At 36.1% G+C, this 25788-nt stretch overlaps 1 protein-coding gene across 6 annotated transcripts in view; it reads left to right on the plus strand.

The window, feature by feature from the left end:
• Mtmr6 (Myotubularin related protein 6) overlaps positions 1 to 25788 on the plus strand; it is a 401631-nt gene that overhangs the window by 204447 nt on the left and 171396 nt on the right. For all 6 annotated transcript variants that reach the window (XR_016548365.1, XR_016548364.1, XR_016548366.1 and 3 more), the window contains one exon: positions 18063 to 18172. Coding sequence is in view for 3 of the 6 variants with exons in the window: in XM_090393272.1 (XP_090249398.1) it covers positions 18063 to 18172 (110 nt within the window). In the remaining 3 variants the exon portion in view is untranslated. The remainder of the gene's footprint in view (positions 1 to 18062; positions 18173 to 25788) is intronic.

Here is a 25788-nt window from a genome sequence, read left to right on the forward strand (position 1 = left end):
CCCATGGTCCATAACACTATATATATATACATACACACATGCACACACACATAGTATGGTTAAAAAAAAAGTACTGAATAACTACAATGATATATGTTATGGAGTAAACAGGTTTATTAACAAAGAAATATATGTTTACACCTGATGATATGCGCATCCACAACTATTGGTGGAATTATGGTTGGATAAAGCATCAACGACAGTAGATTAGGTGCTTGAAATGGGCACCTTTCTTTTGAGACAGGTTTTGTAGTGCATGCGAAGATTCTCTGTCATCTTGGAGAACAAGGGTTGGGCATCTGCTGGATATATTGTGTAATTTTATCCCTTAGTTCATCAAGGTTTGAAAGTGGGTCATGGTGGAATACCCATTCCTTTATCATATCCCAAACAAAGGCATCAAGTGATGTGAGATCAGGAGAACATGAAGGGTATAGGAATTCTGTGAACCTCGAAATGAGCATCCCAGGGAAGTATTCTGATAATTAGACTCTAGAACAATGTGATGTGTGACAAGTTGATCTATCCTGTTGGAATACCTGTGCACAAAATGGAATGATTTTATGTATATCCTATGCATCCTATGCAAATCTTGGGTGAATGGAACCAACACATTCTCAATGTAGCATTCACTATTCAAGGTCATGGTTACACCACCCCCTCTTGAAGTAGGGCCAAATTATGCCATGGTCAGAAACTGCACTTCTCACTGTGAAGAGGTTTCTTTAGGACAAATTCAGGTCTGATGATACCTATAGGTTTGTCTGTTTACATGACCGCTTAGATGGAAATGCGCTTCATCTGAGAACCATACACTATGGAGGAAGGATGGATCTTCATAGGTGTGAAGATCCATCCTTCTTGCCACCATACATGTCACTTGCCAGCATGCATGCACAGTATTCACACTGTGCAGTGTAATTCATTGTTGTTAAACACTAACCCATCTAAATGACATATGAAAAGGCACCGAGAATTTAAGAATTCTCTGTAGTGACAGCCTCGATATTCCAAGTTTTACCACTTTTTAGCATTGACTGCATTTCGGAGATTGTAACACTTGCTCTGACACATGCCTGTGATTCTCATTTATGTTAACAGTTTGTAGTCTCCTCAAAGGTCTCCAGCAGAATACTCCTGGTACATCAGAACTTCTAGATTGAGGCGATGATACTATTGCTTGAGGCACACTTACAGAAGTGACAAACAAACTGTTCACAAACATGTAGGCTTGGACCATTTGCTCTACCAACTCCGTATGAATGAAAATAATGCTCAACAATAAATGTCTTTTCTTACAATGTCAACACCATTGCCAGTCTACACCATTACCAATGGAATGGCATAGACTCTACACAATGAGAAGAAACACACGTATAAACCACAGTGAAAATTATTTAATTGTAAATATTTCATCCTAAGTATCTTAGGACATCATCAGTACAGTATTTAAACAAAAATTAGGAATAACATACTGATGATGTCCTAAGATACTTAGGATGAAATATTTACAATTAAATAATTTTCACTGTGGTTTATACGTGTTTTTCTTCTCATTATGAACGCACCACAGGTTTTGTTATTTAAAAAAGACTCTACACAAGTTATTCTATTAATGCGCATGCAGATGAATGGCATACGAGGGTCTTGACCATAGATGGCAACACTATCGGCAAGATTTTTTTTTCTAAGTTGGCACATCTCATAAGCATCCATGTGAAATTACAAGTCATTCTATCGAGTAGTTTTTTATACAGTTGTCTGAAGCAAAAGTGTTGTCTGTATCCCTGAAAATGGATAATATTGAGTATCATTCAGTTATCAAATTCTTTGTAAAAGAAGGTTTAACACCCAAAGAAATTCATTCGAAGTTCATAAAGTTAAAAGTTTATGGGCACTCATCTCCTTCATTTTCGACAATTAAGAAATGGGCTGCCGAGTTTAAATGTGACGTACCAGCCTTGACGATGATCCACGTGAAGGATGTCCAAAAAGTGTAACAACACACCAGAAATCATTGATCAAGTGCACGATATGGTATTGGATGACCAACGAGTCAAAGTGCGTGAACTTGCTGAGACTATAGGCATTTCAAAAGAATGTGCCATACTGTGTGTGTGTGTACACTTATGTTTGAAATAATTGAGTTCTAGAGTTGCTTTTCTTGAGTTGTGGTATTTAAAGCCTATATTTATAGCAGAAAAAACATCCCACTTGCCCATATTACAGATTGACTAACAATCAAACTTCGAAATTTCTTCAAGCAGCTTAGCAGTATGGATGCAAATTCCATTTTCTCAGGGCTATGCAGGCCAGCTTATTATAATATATGAGATTAATGAACTCAGCATTTGAACAGAAATACATAAAGTCATGGTCAGCCAGAGGGTATAAATTAGTTATCGATTACATAATTGCAAATTTAAGCTATCCGAGTTAATCCTAGATATAAGAGCATATCAAATTTCTGAATATTAAATTCTGATCATTATATGGTATTAGTAAAAACTTTAAACTAAGAAACATAATGAAAAATGCCTATTAACAAATTGACAAAATTTCTTTATTACAAGAATCTTATATGAGGCAGCAGTATCAAAAATGCTTTGATGAAAAAGTAGAACCCACACAAGAATGAAATGGCATAGAAGAGGAATTGGAAAATTTGAAACATTTTGATAAATGCAGCAGCAGAAAGCTCAAAAATAAAGAGTAAATGGAATAGGGAAAAAAAGGACTACGTAACTGGAAAAGAGAAATAAAAAAAATATAATAAAAATTTAAAAACAAAAGATAGTTATCAGAAATGGCTAAATTCTAGAACAACAGAAGTAGAATAGTACAAGAGAAACATTGTTACTGCAAAAAAAAGAAGTAAGAAAAAAAATCAGCTTATAGAAAGATGGAACAATTTTGTAATAGAACTAAAAAATAGGAGGACGCTCGTTAGTCAAGCATGGCGGATGTGTGTATGAAGAGCTCCAGATTACGATAAGTTATTCTTGGAATACTTAAGTACAGGGTGTTCGGGATAAATTTGACAGTTTCGTAAGGAAAAAGAAAATCTTCTTTGTATCTATTAAATTTAATGAATTGACAAAAAAACATTACAGGCAGAGTTAATTACAATACTATCAACAAGATTTACTCAAAATAACCACCATTAGCATCGATCACAGCTTCAATTCTGCTTCGGAACCTCGAACAAGCTGATGCTACAGTCTCCCTGGGAAGGGCCGCAAAAACTGTTTTAATTTTATCCATTAACTGGGCTTTTGTATTACTGGAAGTGCGATTGGTGTCTTTTTCAACTGCGCCCCATACAAAATAATCCATGGGGTTAAGGTCTGGGGAGTTTGGAGGCCAAACATTTGGACTGGTGAAGTCGTAGAAATTTTCAGACAACCATTTTTGACTTTTCCCAGAGGTGTGGCAAGGGGCCGAATCCTGCTGCCATACATACGGCCTACCATTGGCTACCCTTGTTATCCAGGGCTTGACTACAGTTAGCAACTCCACGAACAAAGCCCGAATTCCAATGCCAGGGTTCTTCAACACCTGTTCTTGCAGATTTGCGAGGAATTCTGCTGTACGAACGCAATCAGATCGTCTGCTAGGGATCTTTCTTCTTGCTACATCCTCGTAGTCACCATTGCAAGTCTCTAGTTCATGCCTGATTGTTTTTACTGTATTCAGGGAGCATTGGGCAGCAGTCGTAATATCCTTATTTTGATGGCGGGCACGAATCATCATGATACAAGTTATTCTCTTCCATGATTCAGGTGGGTTCCAGCTATCCATCCTTTCTGACATCTTGTATATGAATGAAGAAGGGTCCAAACTTTTAAATGAAGAGAAGTGTGTGTTAATACATGTAACTTACGGAAAAATATAATTAATTATAAATATGTCAAATTTATCCCGAACACCCTGTATATATGAGTATTTGTTTGAGTAAGAGCTGCTGTAAAAGTTGTGTGCTACCAGTATTATTAGTGTGGAGGATTTTTTGCCTAAACTTAATTATGAATTTGTTATTATTAGACCTTAGAGTAGTAACCAGCAGAGAAAACATGGCGGCGGCTTTGTCATTCCATGACTTTAACTTAGACTTCAGTCGTTTCATTAAGTATGAGGTGTGCTATATGTATTCTTTCGATTACATAAATGATTTGTGGATGTTTAGGGCGGATGGAAGGAGGGTGTGTGCAAAGTGTGACCTGAACGAGGAATTGATGAATGCTAACATGAAATTCATGACAGAAAGTGTTAGTAACGAGAATGTCGCGGGGAAAATGAGTGCACGCTCGAAAGAGAAAGATAGTGTGAAAGAGAGGCGAAAAAATTTTACCAAATCAGTAAAAAAGAAAATGAGGAATTTGAAAACTGTAACGGATGTTAAAAAGGGCAGGAGTGACAGAAGGAAATGAAATTGAGAGAACGGGTGAAACCAGAAATGACGTGACGTAAGAATCGAAAGTGGAAAACATCGAATTCTGACATTTTAACTGAATATTAATATTTACAAAATCTACAATAATGCTATCAGAGAACATACATAATTTATTGCAATGCACCGTATGAAGTGTAAACAACAACTGAATTACACGGATGATGCTCGAAACTGTTAAAACAGACAAACAGATTGGGAGTATGTGATGAATCACCGTCGTTCACCTATCACATGATTACCAGACATTGACCTTATAATTTTAATATTTTTACTTAAAATGGGGCTTGAAATTGCAGACTTCGTTATATCGAGGCTTCATTGCCAGAGGTAACATTAACTGAGGTATGACTGTACTATTTAATTTTAGATGGGAGATCAGTGATTGGCCATTTCACTCCATGGCCTTTTAACTCTTTTTAACTCCTCTGATAAACTAACATTATGAAAGATGTAAAGTTCCTTAACTTACTCTAGTTAATTCCTTCCATCTTCTCTTACTACCAATCCCTTCCCTTCCCATTTTCCCTTTCCATTATTGATTTTTGCATTTCTGTCCCTACTTAACATTCATAACAGTTACATCACCCAGCTTGTCATATGATGCACAACATCTTAATCCTAACAGGACTGTGAAATAAATCTACCTACAGTAAACTCAGTGGTGTAAGATCTGAAGTATCACACTATGAAATTGCCCTGCTAATGATGAATTCCACCATGAATAAGATGAGATGAAGATAAATTTTGTAAATTTTTTATTTAAATATGCTTAAAAATTTTAGGAATAATCCCATTCCTAATTTTAAAATGTAAAAAACTTGTGAAAATAATTTTTTCTTTAAGATTTAAAGTTGGGAAATTATAACAAGTTTTGTTAAAAAGCAGAAAGAAATTTTGTTAAAAAGCAGAAAGAAATTTCCATAAAAGTTGAGGAAATTAATCCACGTGGGCAGGTGTTTACATGCAAGCCCTTTCCATCATTCCTAACAAAAAATTAGGTACTATTATAAGCTTAAAAAATAGAACTTTAAATATACTGAAGAATGATGAAATTTAAAAAAAGAACTTCAAATCCTATTTGATCAGTTCCTCCAAAATAGCTACTCTAAGAAGCTAGTGAAGAAACTTTTATTTTTCAATGAACCATTCCATATTAACCTGGATATTAATTATAAAGGCATGGGCTCCTTACCATATGTTGGGAACACATTAAAAATGCTTTTCAACCTAATTAACACCTTACAAAGTTTCCTAAAGCAACATTATGTTCTATAAACATTCTGCAGTATACAAGTGTTCTTGTGGAAAGTAGTATGTAGGTCAAACAGAGAAGTGTTGAAATCTGTAAAAAAAAAAAAAAAAAAAAAAAAACATATTGTGAAAACAAGAGAGTAGAAAAAAGCAGACTCGTGGTACATACTTTGCAGAACATCACAGAGTAGACTGGCAGACTTCCTCCATGTCTTACTTAGAAGAGAATACTTTCATCAGATCATTCAAAGAGTCTTCCGAGGTTATTTGTTCACATGACACACTAAATAGAAACTGAGGACTTATACTTCATGACATCTGGAAGTCATTAATAAGTGTATGCAACATTTGTGACCTCTCTTATGCTAGCAATCACATACAGAGTTTACACAATAATGTATAGACTGCACATGCTTTGCCTAATGATATATGTGATTAAAACTATTAATCCAGTATTTTTCAATTTATAGAAATAACAGCTGTTGGAAATGTTTGAGTTTTGTATTTGTGTTAAATATCTTCCTGGAGATACTCTTAGCCATATAGACAATGAAACATGTTGGAGAAACATTCAGTTTTAATGAATAAAAAGTCTGTGAGTCAAACTTGGTTAATCATTCAAAGTTAAATAACTAAATTTCTTTTTGTGTGTGTTGTGAATATAATTGCAAAAACTCAAAGTTGAATAACTGCCAACTCATAATCTTTTTTAATCATCAAATGAAGTGGAAGATATCAAAAATGAGTTGAGTAGTATGAAGGGAGAGATTTGAAAGGTAAACTAATGTGAGACAAACAAGATTAGTAGCAAGAAAATATTATGAGAATGGTGGGGGGGGGAATAGAGAAAGAGAGAAAATGAGGAATGGAGACAAGAGGAAGGCAGTTAAGTGAGAGAACAAAGAGGAAGCATGTAGGAGAGGGGGGGGGGGGAGACAGAGAATGGAGTAGAGAAGAAGGGATAGATAAATGCATGTGAGCAAGGAATGAACAGATCTATGAGAAGTGCTATGGGGTGGGGGTGAAAAGTTCTGATAAATACCTAGAACAAAAATGATATTAAAGCAACTGATATAACCGCAAGAAAGAACATATCTTAAAACACTAACTCCTCCATGTTTCATCAAAATGTAATAATTTGGTTTTTTTTCATGATTCTACCTCAATTCCTTCATAGTGATTATCACAACTTTTCAGCACACCTTCATATGTATGGACATTCAATGATTCATGGTGTGCAAAACAGAATGGTAGATGATTCCTTGCCTGGAGGAATAATAGTGTATGTGATCATGACAATTAAGTGAGGTGAGAACATAGAATTAGATGATAGTGATTGTTGGTACAAATGGCTTGAGGGTATCATGAATTAGGTGGCAAGAGATCTGAGGTTAATGTTTTAGAGATTATACAGTAGAAAAGCACAATAGAGCTACTCTTCTCCCCAACTGTACATGATAATGTACAGTTGAGAAGAGTAGCCACAGTGAATGACATGACAGTGAGGATGTGTCAAGAGAGAGATCTAGGATGTGTGGATTTTTTTAACCCCCATCTTTCATCAAAATGTAATCGTGTTTTTTTTTTCATGGTTCTACCTCAATTCTTTCATAGTGATTATTGCAACTTTTCAGCACACCTTTGTATGTATGGACATTCATTGATTCATAGTGTGCAGAACAGAATGCCATGAGTATCAGTACTCCATGGTAGAGTAAGTGCAACCTCTTAGCAAATGTCTGGAATATATTTCATTGGTTTGAAATACTGCCTAGCGCATGGATTCGACACTATGTGAGATTCCAAATTCTCTGGCAATATCAATAATTCTTCAGCCTTCTTTAAATTTTCCAATAATTCTTCCCTGCACGAAATCATCTAGATCAGTGCTTCCCAAACTTATGAATGTAAAGAGGCCCCCTTTGTAAAAATTAAAATATTTCACGGCCTCCCCATTGAAAAAAAAATCATAATACAGACATATATTATTATAATATTTATTGCATTTATATTCAATACAATTTATATTCAAGATTTTGCATTTGTAATCTTTTTTGTGCTTCTTATCAATACCTTTGAAATGAAACTTATATGAATAAGCATATTATTATTATTATTATTACCACGGGCTACTCCAGGAGTCCTTAGACTCATCGAGGGAGGCCCTAAACATCATGTTCACACAGCTGTTCAACATTCTCACAGTATCTATCATACCTTGCCTTGAACTCGCTCACTGTCATAGCACCTACAACAGACTCTGGCAGCTTATTCCACTCATTTACCACTCTAAAAGTAAAGAACCCAGCTCTAACACCCCTGCTAACCACGCTCTTGCCCAGCTTCCATGGGTGTCCCCTAGTTCTCCCACCACCAGTCCTGATCTCAAAAATATCATCTGAATTAATCCTATAGAATCCTTTTAGCAATTTGAATGTCTCAATCATATCTCCCCTTTTTCGCCTATCAACTAGTTTCTGCAACCCACAAATCTTCAACCTGTTCTCATATGGTGCATTCCATAGACCTGCTATCATCTTAGTCACTCGCCTCTGGATCCTCTCAACCTCCTCCCCATCAAGAAGGAACCGAGGTGACCAAATCTGGGCACAGTAGTCGAGATGAGGTCTTATCAGGGCTCGGTACAGAGGTACAATAACTTGTTTTTCTCTGCTCGTCAAGGTATTTTTCAACAACCAAGTGAGTTGATGAGCTGATTTAGCTACTTTCGCAATGTGCCCCCTAAACTTCATCTCCCTATCCACCAACACTCCCAAGTCCCTGGCCTCATCAATCTCTTGGAGTACAGTTCCACCAATGTGGTATACTGCTGCTAATCTTTTCACTCCGAAATGCATAACCTTACATTTTGTCACATTAAATTGACATCCATTCTCCTTAGTCCAGAACTCCAATCTATCCAAGTCATCCTGCAAGACTTTGACATCTTCTGCATTCACTATCGCCCTACCCAACTTTGCATCATCAGCGAACAAATGAACTCTCCCACTCAGACCATTCCCTATATCGTTAATGAACAGATTAAACAGCAGTGGTCCAAGAACAGAACCCTGTGGCACACCACTAGTCACAGGCCGTTTTTTGGACTCTACTCCTGAATAAACTACTCTTTGATATCTCTCCATCAACCACCCAGCTATCCATCTCACCAACCCTATATCTATTCCCATATGTTGTAGTTTACGGATTAGAATTCCATGTGGTATCCTGTCAAACGCCTTTGCCAGGTCCAGCAGTATCACTGTAAACCCATTTCCCTTATCCAGTTCAGCCGTCACCTTGTTATAAAACTTGAGCAAATTACTGAGGCATGATCTACCCTTCACAAAGCCATGCTGTCCTCTGTACAGTATCTCATTTTCATCAATCCATTCCTGTATTTTTCCCTTGACTACTTTCTCCAAGACCTTGACAACGACTCCAGATATGCTGATCGGTCGGTAATTTGCAACCATAGTCTTGGATCCTCCTTTATGCAGTGGAACTATTTTCCCCTCTTTCCACGCCTTCGGGACTAAGCCAGACCTGAGACTCAGATTAAACAACATGGTCAAGGGCACTGATAATTCATTAGCCGCTTCATGCAAGACCCGTGCCGGTATACCATCCAATCCCACAGATGTATTCACATTAAGGTTCTGTAATAGACTATTCACCTCCACTTCATTCATCACAATTCCCATATAAACTAATGGTTCCTTCATTTTTTCAACGTCACCACCTGGATGATATACTTTTGCAAAGTGCGTGCTCAGTAACTCCACTGTATCGACTGGTTCAGTGAACTCTTTACCATCGTCATTCCTTAAAATCATTTTGCCATGTACAGTTTTTTTCTTGCTTGCATAGCTAGTTTCCTTTCATAATCGGCTTTTGCTGTTTTTACCACACTCGTTACCCTTCTAGCCTGTATTTTATACCGTTCGTGTGCCTGCAGGTCACCCCTTTCTTTAAATTCCCTCCATAGTTGTTTCTTTTTTTGCAGCTCAAGCTTAATGGTGTTATTCATCCATTTAACCCCTCCTTGTTTCACTATTCGGACCTTAGGTATACAATCAGCCATAACCTCCTGTAAATGCTCTTTGATCACTTCCCATGCTCTATCGACGTCCAGCCCTTGCAGTTGTACATGCCATGGCACTGATCCAAGCAATCTCCTAAGCTTGTCATACTTGCCAGCATGGTTAATTCCACATATACCCTGTCTTAATCACAAATTTCACACCTTTACCCACCTCCCAGGTCAAGACCTTATGATCACTCTCACCAATAGGTGGCAACATGGTCATATTCATTACAGTCAAATTCTCAGATACTATTACCAGGTCAAGCACTCTCACACCCCTAGTATTTTCAATTACATGCTGTTTCAGATAGTTATCCCTTAATAATTGAATAAAATCCATTTCCTTCCTCACATGTGTCCTCTCCTCCTTCCAATCAATGTTACCATAGTTGAAATCCCCCATAATAATTACCCTCCTTCCACTCATTTCATCAATTTGTTTATGCATACCATCTCCACCATCTATTCCATCACCTGGTCTATAGCAGCACCCAACTGTATATTTTATTCTGCCAGTATCAATCTCACACCAAATAGCCTCAAATGAGCTCCTTTCACTATCCTGCAATACTTCAATTCTCCTTGGCTGCAGTTCATCAGCTATCATCAATAACACCCCTCCCCCAATTTTATTCTCTCTGTCCCTCCTAAACATACTATAACCTACACATTCTATCCCACTAACTATATCATCTTCCGTCAGCCATGTTCACTAATGCCAATAACCTGTGGCCAGGAAGAGCCAATCAAGGCCAAAAATTCTTCCTTCTTGTTCCTAATACTCCTGGCATTAGTATACATGAATTGCAGTGTTCCCTTTGTCCCACCCCTATCTTGATGCGTTATTCTAAATATCCCATTCCCATTTTTTGTCCTTATTGCTGGCTCAGGTACATTGTATACGTTTTTACACTCAACTATCTCACTGATGTCTGGATATCCACTTCCCCCCCCTCCTTGGTAGTTCTAGTTTCCCTGGTTCTGCACATCCATTTTCACTTCATTCAGCAACACTTTTTCCAGTCTCCGCACACCAAGTCCATTCAAATGCAGTCCATCCATCTTGTATAAGTCCTTTCGCCCTTCAAACTCATTCCACACGTCCACAAATTCCACACCACACCGTCCGCATAACCTGCGCATAATATCATTTGCGATTATGGCCCTCCTTCTAAACTCCTCTCTGTCATACCGCGGTAACAGACTCACCATTCTAACTCTGTCACTCTTTTCTTTCGCTACCTTTAACAATACTTTCAAGTCTTCTCTCATAAAAAATTTATCACCTTTCAATTCATTCGTACCAGCCACAATTGTTATTTCTTTCACCCTCTGTTTTTGCACTCTAATGCTCTCACTTACATCCTTAAATTTCGCACCCGGCAAGTACGATTTAGTTACACTCCCATCTATTACTCCTCTTAATAACGAGTCACCATACAATACTCTCTCCTTAATTTCGGAAACTCGCCCACGCTGTTTATTTCCGTTAGCCGAATCACTCTGGAAAGAGTTTTGCAGGTGCTCTAATTGCCGCTGCGCATCTTGTATCACTGCGCGCAGCCTAGCGATCTCACTTCCTACAAATAATTCCTCATTTTTTTTATCATTCAAACCATTTTCTCTTTCTGTATAATTGCTCTCACTCTTTCTTAGATCACCGCTCACATTGCCATCTTGTACACCGCAATTCCCTATCGAGCCACTATTTTCACTCGCATTCTGGCTTTCTTCAACCATAACTGTCTCACAACCTGACACATACTTCGACTCCTCACTTTGCATACACTTTCTACACATTCTCCCACCACTATCACTTTCAACCCATACTCCAGACTCATTCGGGAATGCATACATTCCACACACATCACACCGGACAAACTCTCTCACACTACAGTTTTTGAACAATGGCGTCGTATTTTTGGACGCCATTATCTTACGTCGCATTGGCGCCATATTCAAATATATGAAACGTATCGTTAAAGACTAAATTAATTTACGGAATTTACACCAAAATCACATAGACACAACAAACTACCAAATTTAAACAATATTACGTTATGATTTTTAACATTTATTCTAATTTCCATTCACAATTGTACTTAGCTTTCGGGAGCTCCCTGAAAATACGACCGTTCCCCTGGCACTCTAGCGGCGAACCCCATATATTTACTAATATTCATTAAGCGCCGAAATATGCAGGAAGCAAAATTTGTGAACCAACACCAATGTGTGATTTTTTTCCATTAAAATATATAAAAAAAATAGAAAAGAAATAATAAAAATTAAATACGTTTCTTTTAAGATTAAAAAAAAAGAACTACTTGATCTTAAAACATTTTAAATTTGTTTTCATTATGAGTTGATTTTATGGGTTACCTTAGCAATTATGTCCTCTAAACTTTAACACACTCTCTCTCTCTCTCTCTAGCTTCATCTGTTTCCTGGAGAACAGTGTCATCAATGAAATACACAGCTTGTAATCTATTTATCCTAAAATACATAACTTTACATTCCTCCACATTAAACCAACACCCGTTATCTTTTGTCCATACTGACAAGCTATTTAAATCATCCTGCCTATTACTGCACCTAATTTTGCATCATCAGCAAACAACTGAATATTTCCTTTCAGGTTATTTCTTATATCATTTATGTACAAATTAAAGAGCAATGGTCCCAGCACTGATGAACCTTGCAGCATGCTACTAATCAGTCATTTTTTTTTTGCCTCGATTCTGGCTTCCATATACCTTTTTGATACTATTCAGCTGATTATCAAAAATGCTCAGCATTTTTGATAATCAGTCTTTCTGATTATTTGGTGATACCAATAATAGCCATTTTACTACTTTAAACTCATTAATGATATACTGAATTCTGATGAAATTAGGAACCTTTTCTTGGAGGATAAAATGAAACTGAATGAAATGTGAAACAAGCAGCATTTGCATTAAATAAATATATTTAATATACCTAATACATTTGTTTCTTCTTGGCATTGTTTCTCTTCTATATTTAATTATTAATAAATTAATTTGTTAACAATCTGTGATGTTCCTGCTACTTTCATGTGCTTGTTGTTAGTTCTATGCATATAGATATATATATATCAGTAGTGTCACATGCCCCCCCCCTTAGGTTGGGTTTGTGTGCTGTTGTGTGGTTTATGCAAGTTATGCTACAAAATTCACATCAATTTGACTTTATGATTGCATTTTTATTGATGTATGAAAGTTTTAAGAACATATAGCGCATCAGCGCTCATCTTAATTGCTGCAATGGAATTAATTGTAGGATAAAGTTGAATACTTTAATTTATCAATTAATGATTTTCAATATGGAAGGCATAAAGATCAAATGAACAATAGCTATGCTTCAAGTGCACCTTTTATTTGGGAAGCACAAAGGATTTACGCTTCGTGGTGTGGCAAATACTAGAGTGAGACATGGATAATTTAAGTTTTGATTTTTAAATACAGCCATATAATACCCACAGAAATTGGAAAAAGTAATCAAATGTTTTCTGGAACTGAAAATTTGAAAGTGGATGTTAGGAGAAAAATGGTAATTGTTTTTTTCTTTTGCTTGTGCAGTATAGCATCTGTTGAGATTGCAAAGTTTTTTAACGGCATATAGAGACATTTTTATTCTAGTCTTCAGAAACAACAGACAGTAAAAAATATCTATTCCTGAATAAAAATGAATATTCTGTGTATTATAAGATGCTTGATCTACAACAAAATACGAGCATATGTGAGATTGATAAGACAGAAGAACTCTGATACTAAAAAAAAAATAATGAATATAGGATTCCCGAAAGTGTGGATAATTCCGATAATGATCGGATGTTATGTATACTGAGTCTCAGTAAACAAAATAAAATTCTTGGAAAACAGGTGAAATATACACAAACCAGAGAAATACACATAACATGTGCAACAAATTTTATGAGATGATTTGCTGCTCCATCAAACCATATTTATTCCTGCAATACTCTCTCTTCATAAGTTTTTTTTTTTTTTTAATTATGCCATCATAAATTTACTTATTCATGTTTAGAATTTATAGGATCATGCTATTCACTCTACCCAGCAACTTATAGGACACACATATCACAAACGATATTATTAATTATTCTTTACTATTAATGAAAGTGATTCTACTCACACTTATTCTTTCCTATTCTCGCATCTTATAATTGGTCCAATTGCATTGGACCAATTAAGATGAATGCTGATGTGCTATACCCTCTCAAAACTTTCATATATCGATATACTTCCCCCGGGATCGATTAAAAAATTCCAGAAATTATAATCATAAAATTGATTGAGATATGTAATCTTACACCCTCGACCCTGGGAATGCTTTGTCTGTCTTAAAATTTTATTATGGGTTGGCCTGTTTCGGTCTACGCCAGGGTAGCCATAGAGCATGTGTTTTATTGCAGCAATAAAACGTGTTCCTGTTTTTGGTTCATCTTTTTCTGATTTGTGAATAGTGACCGGTTAGTTTGCCCTCTGTATCTAGTGAGTTACTGAGTGTGAATTGTAAATTTATAGCGAAATAAATTTAAACAGAAAAATTCATTTTTAAAAGGTAAGTGTATGTAATTTAATATTATTTTACTTGTTAGTTTAATGATTTTTTTGCTTTAAAACTGAAATAATTTAATTTAGGATTAATTAATTAGTTGATTTTTAATAAAATATGCCGGTCGATTTTTTTATATATATGAAATTGTGCTAAAAACGATTAATTCTGAATACCTTTTTTTTCCAAGAATTAAAGATCATTAAAATCGATGCAAAATGAAAGTAATGTATTTATAGTTTACATTGACAAATAGTTACATCAAAAAAAGTTAAAAGACGTTTATTGATGTAATTATTTAATTAAATCAATCTTCTTCTTCTTCTTCTGCAGCTTCTCCCACTTAAGTGGGGTCACTGTTGATAATGAGTCTCCTCCACACCTTCCTGTCTTGGGCTGTCACCACATCCAAGTTCTTCATCCTCAAGTCCTCTTCTACCATCTCCCTCCATCTCTTCTTTGGCCACCCATGCTTCTGCCTTCCTTGCACATCCATCTGCATGACCCTTCTTCCCACATATTCGTCCTTCCTCCTCATCACATGACCAAACCATCTCAACCTTGCCTCCTGTATTTTCGCTCCTAAGTTCGTAACTTTCACTGTTCCCCTGACATAGTCATTTCTCAGACGATCCTTTCTGGTCACACCACACATCCACCTAAGCATTCTCATCTCTGTTACTTTCATCCTGCTGATGTTATTTTTCCTCAGGGCCACAGTTTCTATAGCATATGTCATAGCTGGCCTCACTGCTGTCCTATAGATTTTGCCTTTCAGATTGATTGGCACCCTCTTATCGCATAACACTCCAGCCATCTCCCTCCAGTTCCTCCAACCCGCTTGTATCCTGCATCCCACTTCCTTCTCAGCTCCTCCATCTTCTTCCACTGTTGAACCTAAGTATCTAAAGTATCTCACCTTCTTGATGACATTTCCTTCCAGCTCCAGAGCTGTCTCCTGTCTGCCGCCCACTGTGCAACACATACTCTGTCTTACTTCTACTCAGTCTCATACCTCTCTCTTCCAGTACTTTTTTCCATCTTTCCAGTTTAGTTCCCACTTCTTCTCTTGAATCTGCACACAGCAAGATGTCAACCTGCATACAACATTGTCCAAGGCGCATCTTCTCTCATCTCCTCTGTTACCACCTCCATCACAATATTAAACAGAAACGGACTTAATGCTGACCCTTGATGCTAGCCAACTGTTACTTGAAAACTTTCTGTCTGTCCCAGACAGGTCCGAACACTTGTCTTTACATTTCCCGCACCAACCTGACATATTTCTACGGAACCTTCTTCTCCCTCAGACACCTCCAGACTTCTTGCCTTGGCACTCTATCGTATGCTTTCTCCAGATCAATAAATGCCAGATGTAGCTCCCTTTGTTTCTCTCGATACTTTTCCCATCATCTGCCGTAACCCAAAGATAGCATCTGTTGTTGATCTGCCAGGCATGAAGCCAAATTGTTCCTTTGCAATCTCCACCTCCTTCCTCAATCTACCATCAAGAACCCTTTCTAGGATTTCATTGTGTGGGACATCAACTTTATTCCTCTGTAATTAAATTTAATTTAATTACATCAATTTAATTAAATCAATAATTATAAAAATTTATTGATGTAATTATTTGTCTCCAAGCATTGCCCCCATGTTCAAATTTAACGTCAATTTGACCACGCATATGATCAAATTGACGTTAAATTTGTAGCATGAGTAGCATAACCCACACGACAGCACCCCTCACTGAAATGAGCACACAATGCCACTGAACAACATATATATATATACAGTAAAACCCCATTTTTACGTTCCCGCAATTTATGTTTTCCTGCCATTTACGTCATTTTCTGTTGGTCCCGTCTTAAGGCCTATTCTTGTGATATATTGTTTTCCCACCATTAACAACTTGATGTGGATGTTATTTCCCATGATTTGCAGTTTTTCTTGGGTGGCAACACTGATTTTCGAATTGATTTCCTCTCATTCAAATCGATTTCTGTGGAAATCTGCGCATTTCTGTTCCCAGATGGCGTTGCTTTCTGCTGTAGTTTCGTTTCCGCCATCATAGTGACTTGCACGCTTGCAACAGTGATGTAGTGATGAGCGATACCGTGATTTTTCATTCAATCACAGTACGAATTGATACTGTGAAGTTTTCATATCAGTAATTTTAAACTGTCAGTAGCTCGTGGCACCTGTAACATGTTGTGATGTGATTTCACATTGTGGAAGTTATGTTTGTGGAAGAGGAGGAACAACTACAGGAGGAAGAAGAAGAAGAAATGTCAGAGCCCAACAACTGGTATGTGATGGATTAGTATCCTCATTTCAATGTTGATGCTGGTGTGATCACATCAATGGCACCAAGTGTAGAAGACATCCTTTCCAGCCTTTCTCATGTTCAATGCTAATGGATCAGAAAAATTACCTTCACTGGTAATTGCTAATTAAAAAAGCCAAGGTGTTTTAAGAATGTGAAAAATCTGCCTACTAATTATGATGCCAACAGCACAGCATGGATGACCAGCAGCATCTTCACATCCACCATGCATGCTCTGGATGTTAAAATGGGGGCAAATCACCACAAAATACTACTACTGCTAGACAAATGTCTAGCAGTAATAGTATTTTGTGAAACATTAGATTATTGTTCTTTCTCCCTAATTGTACGTGTGAGCTTCAGCCATTAGGTCTGGGCATCATCCATGCATTTAAATGGAAATATAAAAAAATGCTTGTTGAAAAAGCTGTGTTTATGCATGATAATTGTATGGACCCAAAACAAATGACCATATCAATCCTTGATGCCATGCATTATGTGGCCAAAGCATGGGTGCATGTTACTCCTGAAACCATATCCTGTTTCGGGAAGGCAGGAGTTACGTTTGTGGAAGAAGAGGAAGAAGAAGATATGTCAGAGCCCAATAACTGGTATGTGATGGATGAGTCTCCTCATTTCAATGTTGATGCTGGTGTGATCACATCAATGGCACCAAGTGTAGAAGACATCCCTTCCAACCACCTTGGTGAAAAAGAGGAGGAGGAAGTGGTTGAAGAAGACTGTGATCAAGAACATACCATTCCTACTAGTAAAGAAGCATTGGAAGCTATCTCTGTTTTGAGGCGGTATATTGCAAGTGCATCAGGAGATGGGGCATATAATACCTTATACACTGTGGAGAGGCAGGTGGAACTTATAAGAGTGCAGAAAAAGCAAATACAACCAACAATTAAAGATTTTTTAAAATAGATAAATGTAAGTAATTGTAAATTCATTTATTTTCAGTTATTAAATTAAATTAAACTAGTTTGTAGTCACATACTAGCAGTAAGGCATCTTTTAGCCTTTTTTGTAATGTTTTTTACATTTCCTGCTATTTACACTTTTTCCATCAGTCCCCTGAAGTGAAAAAAAAGGGGGTTTTACGGTATATAACAAACTCATTCTAGGAATTTTTTACTTATCCAAACTCTCTCTCTCTGTGTGTGTGTGTGTGTGTGTGTGTGTGTGTGTGTGTGTGTGTGTGTGTGTGTGTGTGTGTGTGTGTGTGTGTGTGTGTGTGTGAGTGAGTGAGTGAGTGAGAGAGAGAGATAAACTCATTCTAGGAAATTTTTCACTTATCTGAACTGTGCCTTCAAGTACTGAAGAAATTTTTTTTTTTTTTTCTCATTGAGCTTGTGAATTAAAAGTACCTGTGATGAATGCTTTTCTCAGTGGACTAGAAGCCAGTGGTTGGTTGAAACATGTCAAAGCAATAATGGAGGCATCAGTCTTTATTGCAAAGGTAAATATTTTCATTAGTATCTGTAAAGAAAAGAATGAATTTTTTTTTTAAACTCACAGAAATCCATAATTAGCATAATTTCTTCTCTTCTTAATATGTAAAGGAATTGATGTTTTTTTTTTTCCCCATAAATATCTATGTAGACATTAACCATGGTAAAATAATTGAACTGAATAAATACAACTAATACCAGATAATTTGCTATAAATTTCTTTATAGCATCATTATAGTCTTTAAAGCATGACTGAGAAATTTAAAACTGACTAATTATACCCTAACAGTTGCTATTTTTCATATCACGTAGCACATATACTAAGTTAAAACTAGAACATTATTAGGAACTGTGGGATTAAAATGCATTTGGGCATGTCATAAGACTGGATGGGGAAGGGGCAGAAATACGATGTACTTTGATATTCCATTTTCTCATACTTTGAGTATATCGACTCCATCATTTGAGAAGTCACTACTATTCAAATTGGATGGATGTGGGCTGGGGTGTTTTGAATTATGACCAAAGCAACTAACGCTGTGAGTCTAGTTTATTATGCCTGCAAATTGCAAGTATTCTGGTTGGTTTAGCTGTTTTGCTTATCATGCCTGACTAACTCACCTTCAGTTGGAAAGCCCTTATAAAGGTTCTTGCATCCTAGGTGGTATTTTAATCTAGCTCTTCTTTCCAATCAAAGGCTACTGTCATTACTATTTGAAGATGCTTTGATGCCATCTAAAGTTATTCCTAAGAATCAAATGACTGGTGTCAGCCTAAAAACTGAGCTAGACCGTTTGTAGTTTTGTAAGCTGAAATAATCTTGAGGTTTAGATAGCTGCTACTGATCATGTTGAAATTTCTGAAATAAAAACTATTTGAAACCGAAATGAAAATATTTAATTTACTAATTAAATTAATTATTACACATGACATTTTTCCAGCTGAAGCTAGCATTATCAAAGGCACTTTAAAGACAGACAGACACATGCACACACAGACACATAGTGAAGACTGGGAATAAAATGACCCCAAGAACAAGGATAGTCATGTGTGGAGGACAGTGGTAGTACTTGCTCTCTGATATGATATTCTGCAATTACTGCTGAACAGGAGAATAGGGCAGTGCACCAGATCTATAGAACCATCTATTGCAGTTCAGTGGATTCTGTAGAACATGAGCCACTTCCAGGAATGGTCTCTGTGATTTGAAAAGGACTCTGTGTGGTAGCCTAGCTTTTTTTTCCATCTGATGAAATGGTATTCATCCAAGGCATGTTGCACTGGTCCACTTTTAGTTGTTCATACTGAATATATATTTTATGTTCCTTACTTCTTACCATGGTGGTCAGATCCTACATTGATAGGGGATACTGTTTGACACCTAGGAAGGAGAGAGGATCATCTCAGAAAGGTGGACATGTCCAGATGTTTGTAGACTGTTCTAATTTTGTGTTGTTTATAGAAGCGAGACTATCTTTATCTTTAATGTAGGGCAGGGATATGGTGTATGTATAATCTGGTTTGGGGATGGTGGGATTGTTCTTTTTAAGGAGTTTAGTAAGTTTTTTTTATGTTCAAATAATGTAAGTAGAGCCAGTTGTTCTGGATGCAATGCACATAATGTCCATATTTCTTATTTTGCTAGCATTGTTCTCAAATCTTTCACTTTTATTTTCTATATTCTATTTATATTGCTGTATGTTATCCTCCATGTTTCTGCTGCTAAGAAAAACAGGTAACCAAAAGTAACTTCTTTTAAAAGTTTGCACCTAAATAGAACTTCATTATCTCAAATTAGATCATGTACACTATTAAAGAAACCTTGGTCCAGTGAAATTCTGCTCAATATCTCCTGATCTGAATTTAATCAGACGTTACACACTATCCAATTTAAAATGCTCAGTCCTCCTCACTGCTTGATGCCAACTATAATGGCATTCATTTGTACATTTCCCCCCTAATTTAAAAACATGCTTCTCACTCCTATTGCTCTTGATATATAAAAATATTACACTGCTCCATTTTTGTAACTTATTCTGTTGCTCTTCTTCTGAATGTACCCAAATTATTTTAACATCAAATACCACTGCTTTGCTTCCTGATTTAACAATATTTAGTGTTCATCACCACAATAAACATCAATGGAGATAAGATGCCTCACTATGGTGTGTGTGTGTGTGTGTGTGTGTGTGTGTGTGTGTGTGTGTGTGTGTGTGTGTGTGTGTGTGTGTGTGTGACTGAATATATTATAATAGCATTTGCTATAGTGAGAACTGACTGTAAAGTTTAAATCATTACAAATTACAAAGTATATTTTAATAGCATACATCATATATAATATCATTACCAAGTATATTATAATAGCATTTGCTATAGTGAGAACTGACTGTAAAGCTTAAATCATTACAAATTATCCAATGTAGTCTTAAGACCACTATGAAATTTAAGGTGCATATTAAAGAAGATGATTATTTTTTTCTTTCTGTGTGCCTATCTTTTTCAAATTTTTCCAGATTACCTCCCCCCACATTGAAATTACAAAGACATTTTCCAAATCCAGATGCCATAAATAGACATTTTCCAAACTCCCAGTGTTTCATCATCGTTTTCCTTGCAGTAGAATCAAATCAACGGTTGACTCCCTTTTCTAAAACCTCTTCTGTCATATCTTGTTGCCATTATCCTTTTATAAATCTTTTCATATTGACACACTAATATTATTACTTTATGGTTTTTATATACTCTCTTCTTGAGCCAGCCTTGTATATTTGGACGATAACTTTTTTCATCCAGTCATCTATGTTTGGATGATAACTTTTTTTGTCCAATCATCTTCTTGCTCTAGATTAATTTAAAGATGTTGAAAATGTTACTGAACCATTATGATCCTAAATTACTAGATACTGATAAATCAATGGACAAATCATCTGGCCCAGAGATTTTTTATTCTTTGGTGTTTTTTCAATCTCCTTGAGAACCATTTCCATATTTGACTTGTGTACTCATTTCATTTTATCAGCTTTGTTTTAAATAGATTTTTAACACTGCCTTAACATCTTACTCTCTTCCAGCTGGCATTAGATTGACATTTATTAACCCCCCCCTCCACCACTTTTTCAATTCTTCATTATTTGATATAATATTTTCTTATTCTCATTAATATCTTTCTCCAAATGACATATTCAACTCTGCTTTTTCTCTTCTTCATTAACTATTTTCTTTGCATCCCTTTCATTGGAAAAAATCTATCATTATTTGACCTAGTCATAAATTTTCTAAATGCTTTATTTTTTTTATCCCCCACCCCTCACCTTTTCTTCCACTATCCTTCCACACACTTTGCTCTTCCAACCATTACTGAACTTTCTCCCATTTTTCATGTATGTTATGTCATTAACTCTTAAGACTTAACATCTGATTGGAGACTCATGTTCTTGCTATATGTTATTCTGTTTGCATCCACATCTTAAGCTTGCTATCTTTCTTTTTCTTACTACATGAGTATAGTAAGAAGACTGTTTTCAATCCAAGCCAATAAATGACAAAACTTTGATATCCTTCACTTCCCTATTCCATTCTTTATCAAGGATGAAATAATGTATTACAGATTTTTGTCATCACTCCTTATGATTTTAACCAGCTGTTTCTCATACAGAAATAATAATTTTCTTTCATAATTTCTTTGACTGAAATTAAATGGTGCCATAATTTTTTTTTCTTGTCAGATTGCTTCTGACTTGTATATTAAGATTTATTAAGATGATTATACTCTTATCTTGGATAATTCCCTTCATTTGCTTCTCAAATATCTTTTCCACCATTTCTGACCATGCTATTATTTATAAGCCTCATTGACCTCTCACCAACTCCTTCACACTTTATAAGCATATTATTTGCTTCTACCCCATTACAAAACAAAAAAAAAATTTTTTTCTCATCATTATCTCAAGCAAACCTACAACATCCAATTTTCTCTTCATCATCATATCCACTAACTCCTCAACTTTACCTTGAAGTATCAGTATGTTTAATGTTCCTGTTATCAGTTTCCTTTCAACTTCATGCTTCCATTTTTTTGGCTCTTTGCTATTTAATTAAATCTGTAACTTTAATATTTAATACACATTCTTTCTCCAGTTTCAATTTCCTTCCATATATCCTTTAATTTTCGCGATGAATACATTTCAGACATACTGCACTGCACAAAATCCAGCAAATTCAAATCACCCAGCAACGTGGGCTTTGCTGCCATTGCACTATCATGTATTGATGCCATACCGAATATCGTATTTAAACCAAAAAAAATACTAGGTTTACTTACAAATTAAATGGCTCGTTCAGTCACACTGTTTAAAACAAATATTGCAATAATTAACCTACTATTTTCAACTAAAATACAAAAAAAGTTACTTATCCTTCAGGAGTGATAAATCCACTCTACACAGACAGTACGGCACCTAACAGCGAATCCTTCCCCCCCCCCCCTTATATACACATATATATGTAGAGTTTTGGTAAAGGTATTCAAGAGATATTAGTGAGAACTATAAAAATGGTTGATAACAGCAGTGTTCTCTGTGATTGTCAGCATGAATTTATTAAAGAGAAGTCATGTTTTGCAAATTTGCTTATGTATTATAACAAGGTGGTGAATATATTGGACAGGGGGGATGTATATGCTGTGATGTTTCGATTTTGCAAACGATTTTGATAGATTGCCACGTGACATGCTGTTAAATAAATTAAAATGGATAGGCTTGGATAACAGACTAGTTAAATAAATTGAAACAGACTGGATTGGATAACAGATTAGTGAGCTGGATAGGTGACTAGGTAGGAAGTTATGTGGGGGATGCAGTATCCTAAAAAAGGAACGTCTCTGGTGGTATGTTGCATGGATCTGTTTTGGGGCCATTGTTGTTGTTTAACTGGAGATGTGTAAATGTTTGCAGTTTGATGATCCAACTGTTTGATGCAAACAGTTGCATATATCCATATGGATTATTGTGCACAGATTTGTTATCCTGGTTTTCATGGTGATGAGTATGTTAGAAAAGGTCCAGAGAAGATTCATAAAGGTGAACTAGTCTTTGAAATGTGGATATCAATACAGATTGAGGGAATGCAGTTTGGAAAGCCTCGTGAATAAAGAGAAAGAGGGTAGAACAAGAGGCCATCCCTGGAAACTATAAAGAGGGTGTGAGCCAAGGAGTGAGCAGTAGGTTCTTTGCATGGAGTGGTTGGTGAGTGGAATGCATTGCCTGAAAGTGTTGTTGTGAATGCTGAAACATTGAATGATTTTAATGTACAGTTTGATAAGCTTTGTGTGTGTGTGGTAAACACTATTACACACCTGCATTGAGTTTTTGACTTCATGGAGGTCTGATGTTAATAATAGTAATAACAATAATATTAATTCCTTCTTCAACTGTATTTTGAAACACACTCTCTTTTGTATTTTTTAAAGAGTGTAGATCCTCAATTATCCACTGTTAGCAAGTTTTTGTTTATGATTAGCAATTAGCATTCTACTCATCCAGGGAACTAATGCACTTTAGATTGACCAGCTTCTTGTGTATGGAATTGTGATAAAAGTAGCCTGTGAAGGAAGTAAAGTTGGGTTTTAGCTGCTGAATTTTGCGGTAACATCAGAGAATTTGCCTACAACCAAAGTAGTTTTGCCTTTGAATATCAAGTAATTGTGCAGTCTTCACTTGGTGGGTGGGTAGAATTTTGAGTTAGGAAAGGACGTGAAACTTACAGCAGCTGATGATTATGACAAACTTAGGAGAGAATTTGGAGATTTATTATCGAGCAGTGTTAGCAGTGCACAGAAAATGGTCAGGAATTAAAGATAGTAGTATCTGATGTATAGCCCCATTAAGGAGGAGCTGGGGATAAAAAAGGCTGGTAGGATGATAAAAAATGTGATCAGCAGGTTGGATTGCTTGGAATTACAGCTGAAACATCTCAGGCTTTGAGTCCAGTGTTATTATTTTTGTATATGTTAGTACATTCTCTTTATGGTTTACCTGTTTTACAGGATAAAAACCTGAATTACATAAGTCCAACTAACTTGCTTCAATTGAAAAGTTTATAGTTTTTTTGTGGCAGTCTCACACTGAGTGATGAAATTCATTTACCACCTAAACACATTCACAAACATCTACGTAAATGGCAGAATTCAAATCCATAGCCTGTTTGTTGGAGAGGAGATATGCTAATCAATTGCCCAACTGGCAACTATATTTTTGATACGTTAAAGATACCAAGAAACTTAATAAACTTGGTTTTAATCCTTTTTTTCCCTCCCTAAGTAAGCTAAGTTTGTGCCTGAAGTATTTTCAGGTCTGAGGCAATGCCTGGAAAAGGTAGCATAAGCTCTGATCACTTGCCTAAGTATCCCATAATACAAAGCACATCTCCTTACAGACATGTATAATGCTATGTATTATGGGAAGGGTCACTACCCAGACCGGTTTCAACCTTTATTGAGGTCTCATCAGTGGGAGCCAGACCCAGAGGTGGTAATACCAAAGTTGAAGTAATGCAGAACTTATATTATGCTTGCTTGTTTGCTTACTTGGGGTGGGGGGGATTAAAACCAAGTTTATTAAATTTCTTGGTATCTTTAACATATAGTACACCCAAGGTAAAAAACTTTACATATATTCTTGATAAGATTCAGATTCATGTCTTTTCAACCAAGGAGCATTGTTAATAAAAAACTGAGCTTATCAACAAGCTTGTGAGCAGCACAAAGCATGTTCAAGAAATAGGGAGTAGCATAGTAAGTAAAGCCAAATAAAATTACAACAAAGTTAGCATATTAAAGAAAATCTCAAAGAGTTATTTTGCTACGTAGTGAGTAGAAGTCAGAATGATTATGAAAGGATAACTTCAAGTGAAGATCGTAGAAGAAGGTAGAAGAAATTCTTAAATTACTGAATGATTACTTTGTGAGAATTGCATCATCCATATGCCGATGATGCAGTGATTGGTATGGCAATGACCAGTGTGAAAATAAATGTAGCTGAAATTAAGGTATTCAGGATATTATACAATTTCATTGTGAAATACAGCCTATCGAAATAGCTGAGGATATCATCTGATATGTTACAGGAAAGGTTCTAAAGGTTTAGAAAAGAGAGCAAGATAGTTCTATCACATAAAGATGGCTCTTCAAATTATAGTCTATTCAGTATCTCAGGAGTATAGTGGTTAAGATATTCGAAAAGTTGGTTAAGAACAGAATTAAGAAATGGTGCATGGGAAATGATACTCTATGAAAAGAGTATAGGTTTGTGAAGGGTTATGTCTTGATTTAATAATTTACTCAATTTCTACATCAAAGTTACAAAAGAGTTGAATAAAGGGAACAGCTACACCATGATATATAGCGAGATCGCAAGGCATTTGACAGAATACTGCACAGTACCCTGTCACATAAATTGGAGCAAATCGAGAGAAATATGAAGCTAGTCATAAATTGATTTGAAGCTAGTGACATGGATAAGAGGATGAGTGATTAACAGAGTATGTATATTGCCGTTGATTGTGAGCAGTACAAGGCATGTTCAAGAAATAGGGAGTAGTATAGTAAGTAAAGCCAAATAAAATTATA

The sequence above is a fragment of the Typopeltis vanoorti genome, chromosome 5 (assembly GCF_054136105.1).
Source record: "Typopeltis vanoorti isolate ZY-2024b chromosome 5, IOZ_Tvanoo_1.0, whole genome shotgun sequence".
In the NCBI taxonomy this organism is placed as follows: Eukaryota; Metazoa; Arthropoda; class Arachnida; order Uropygi; family Thelyphonidae; genus Typopeltis; species Typopeltis vanoorti.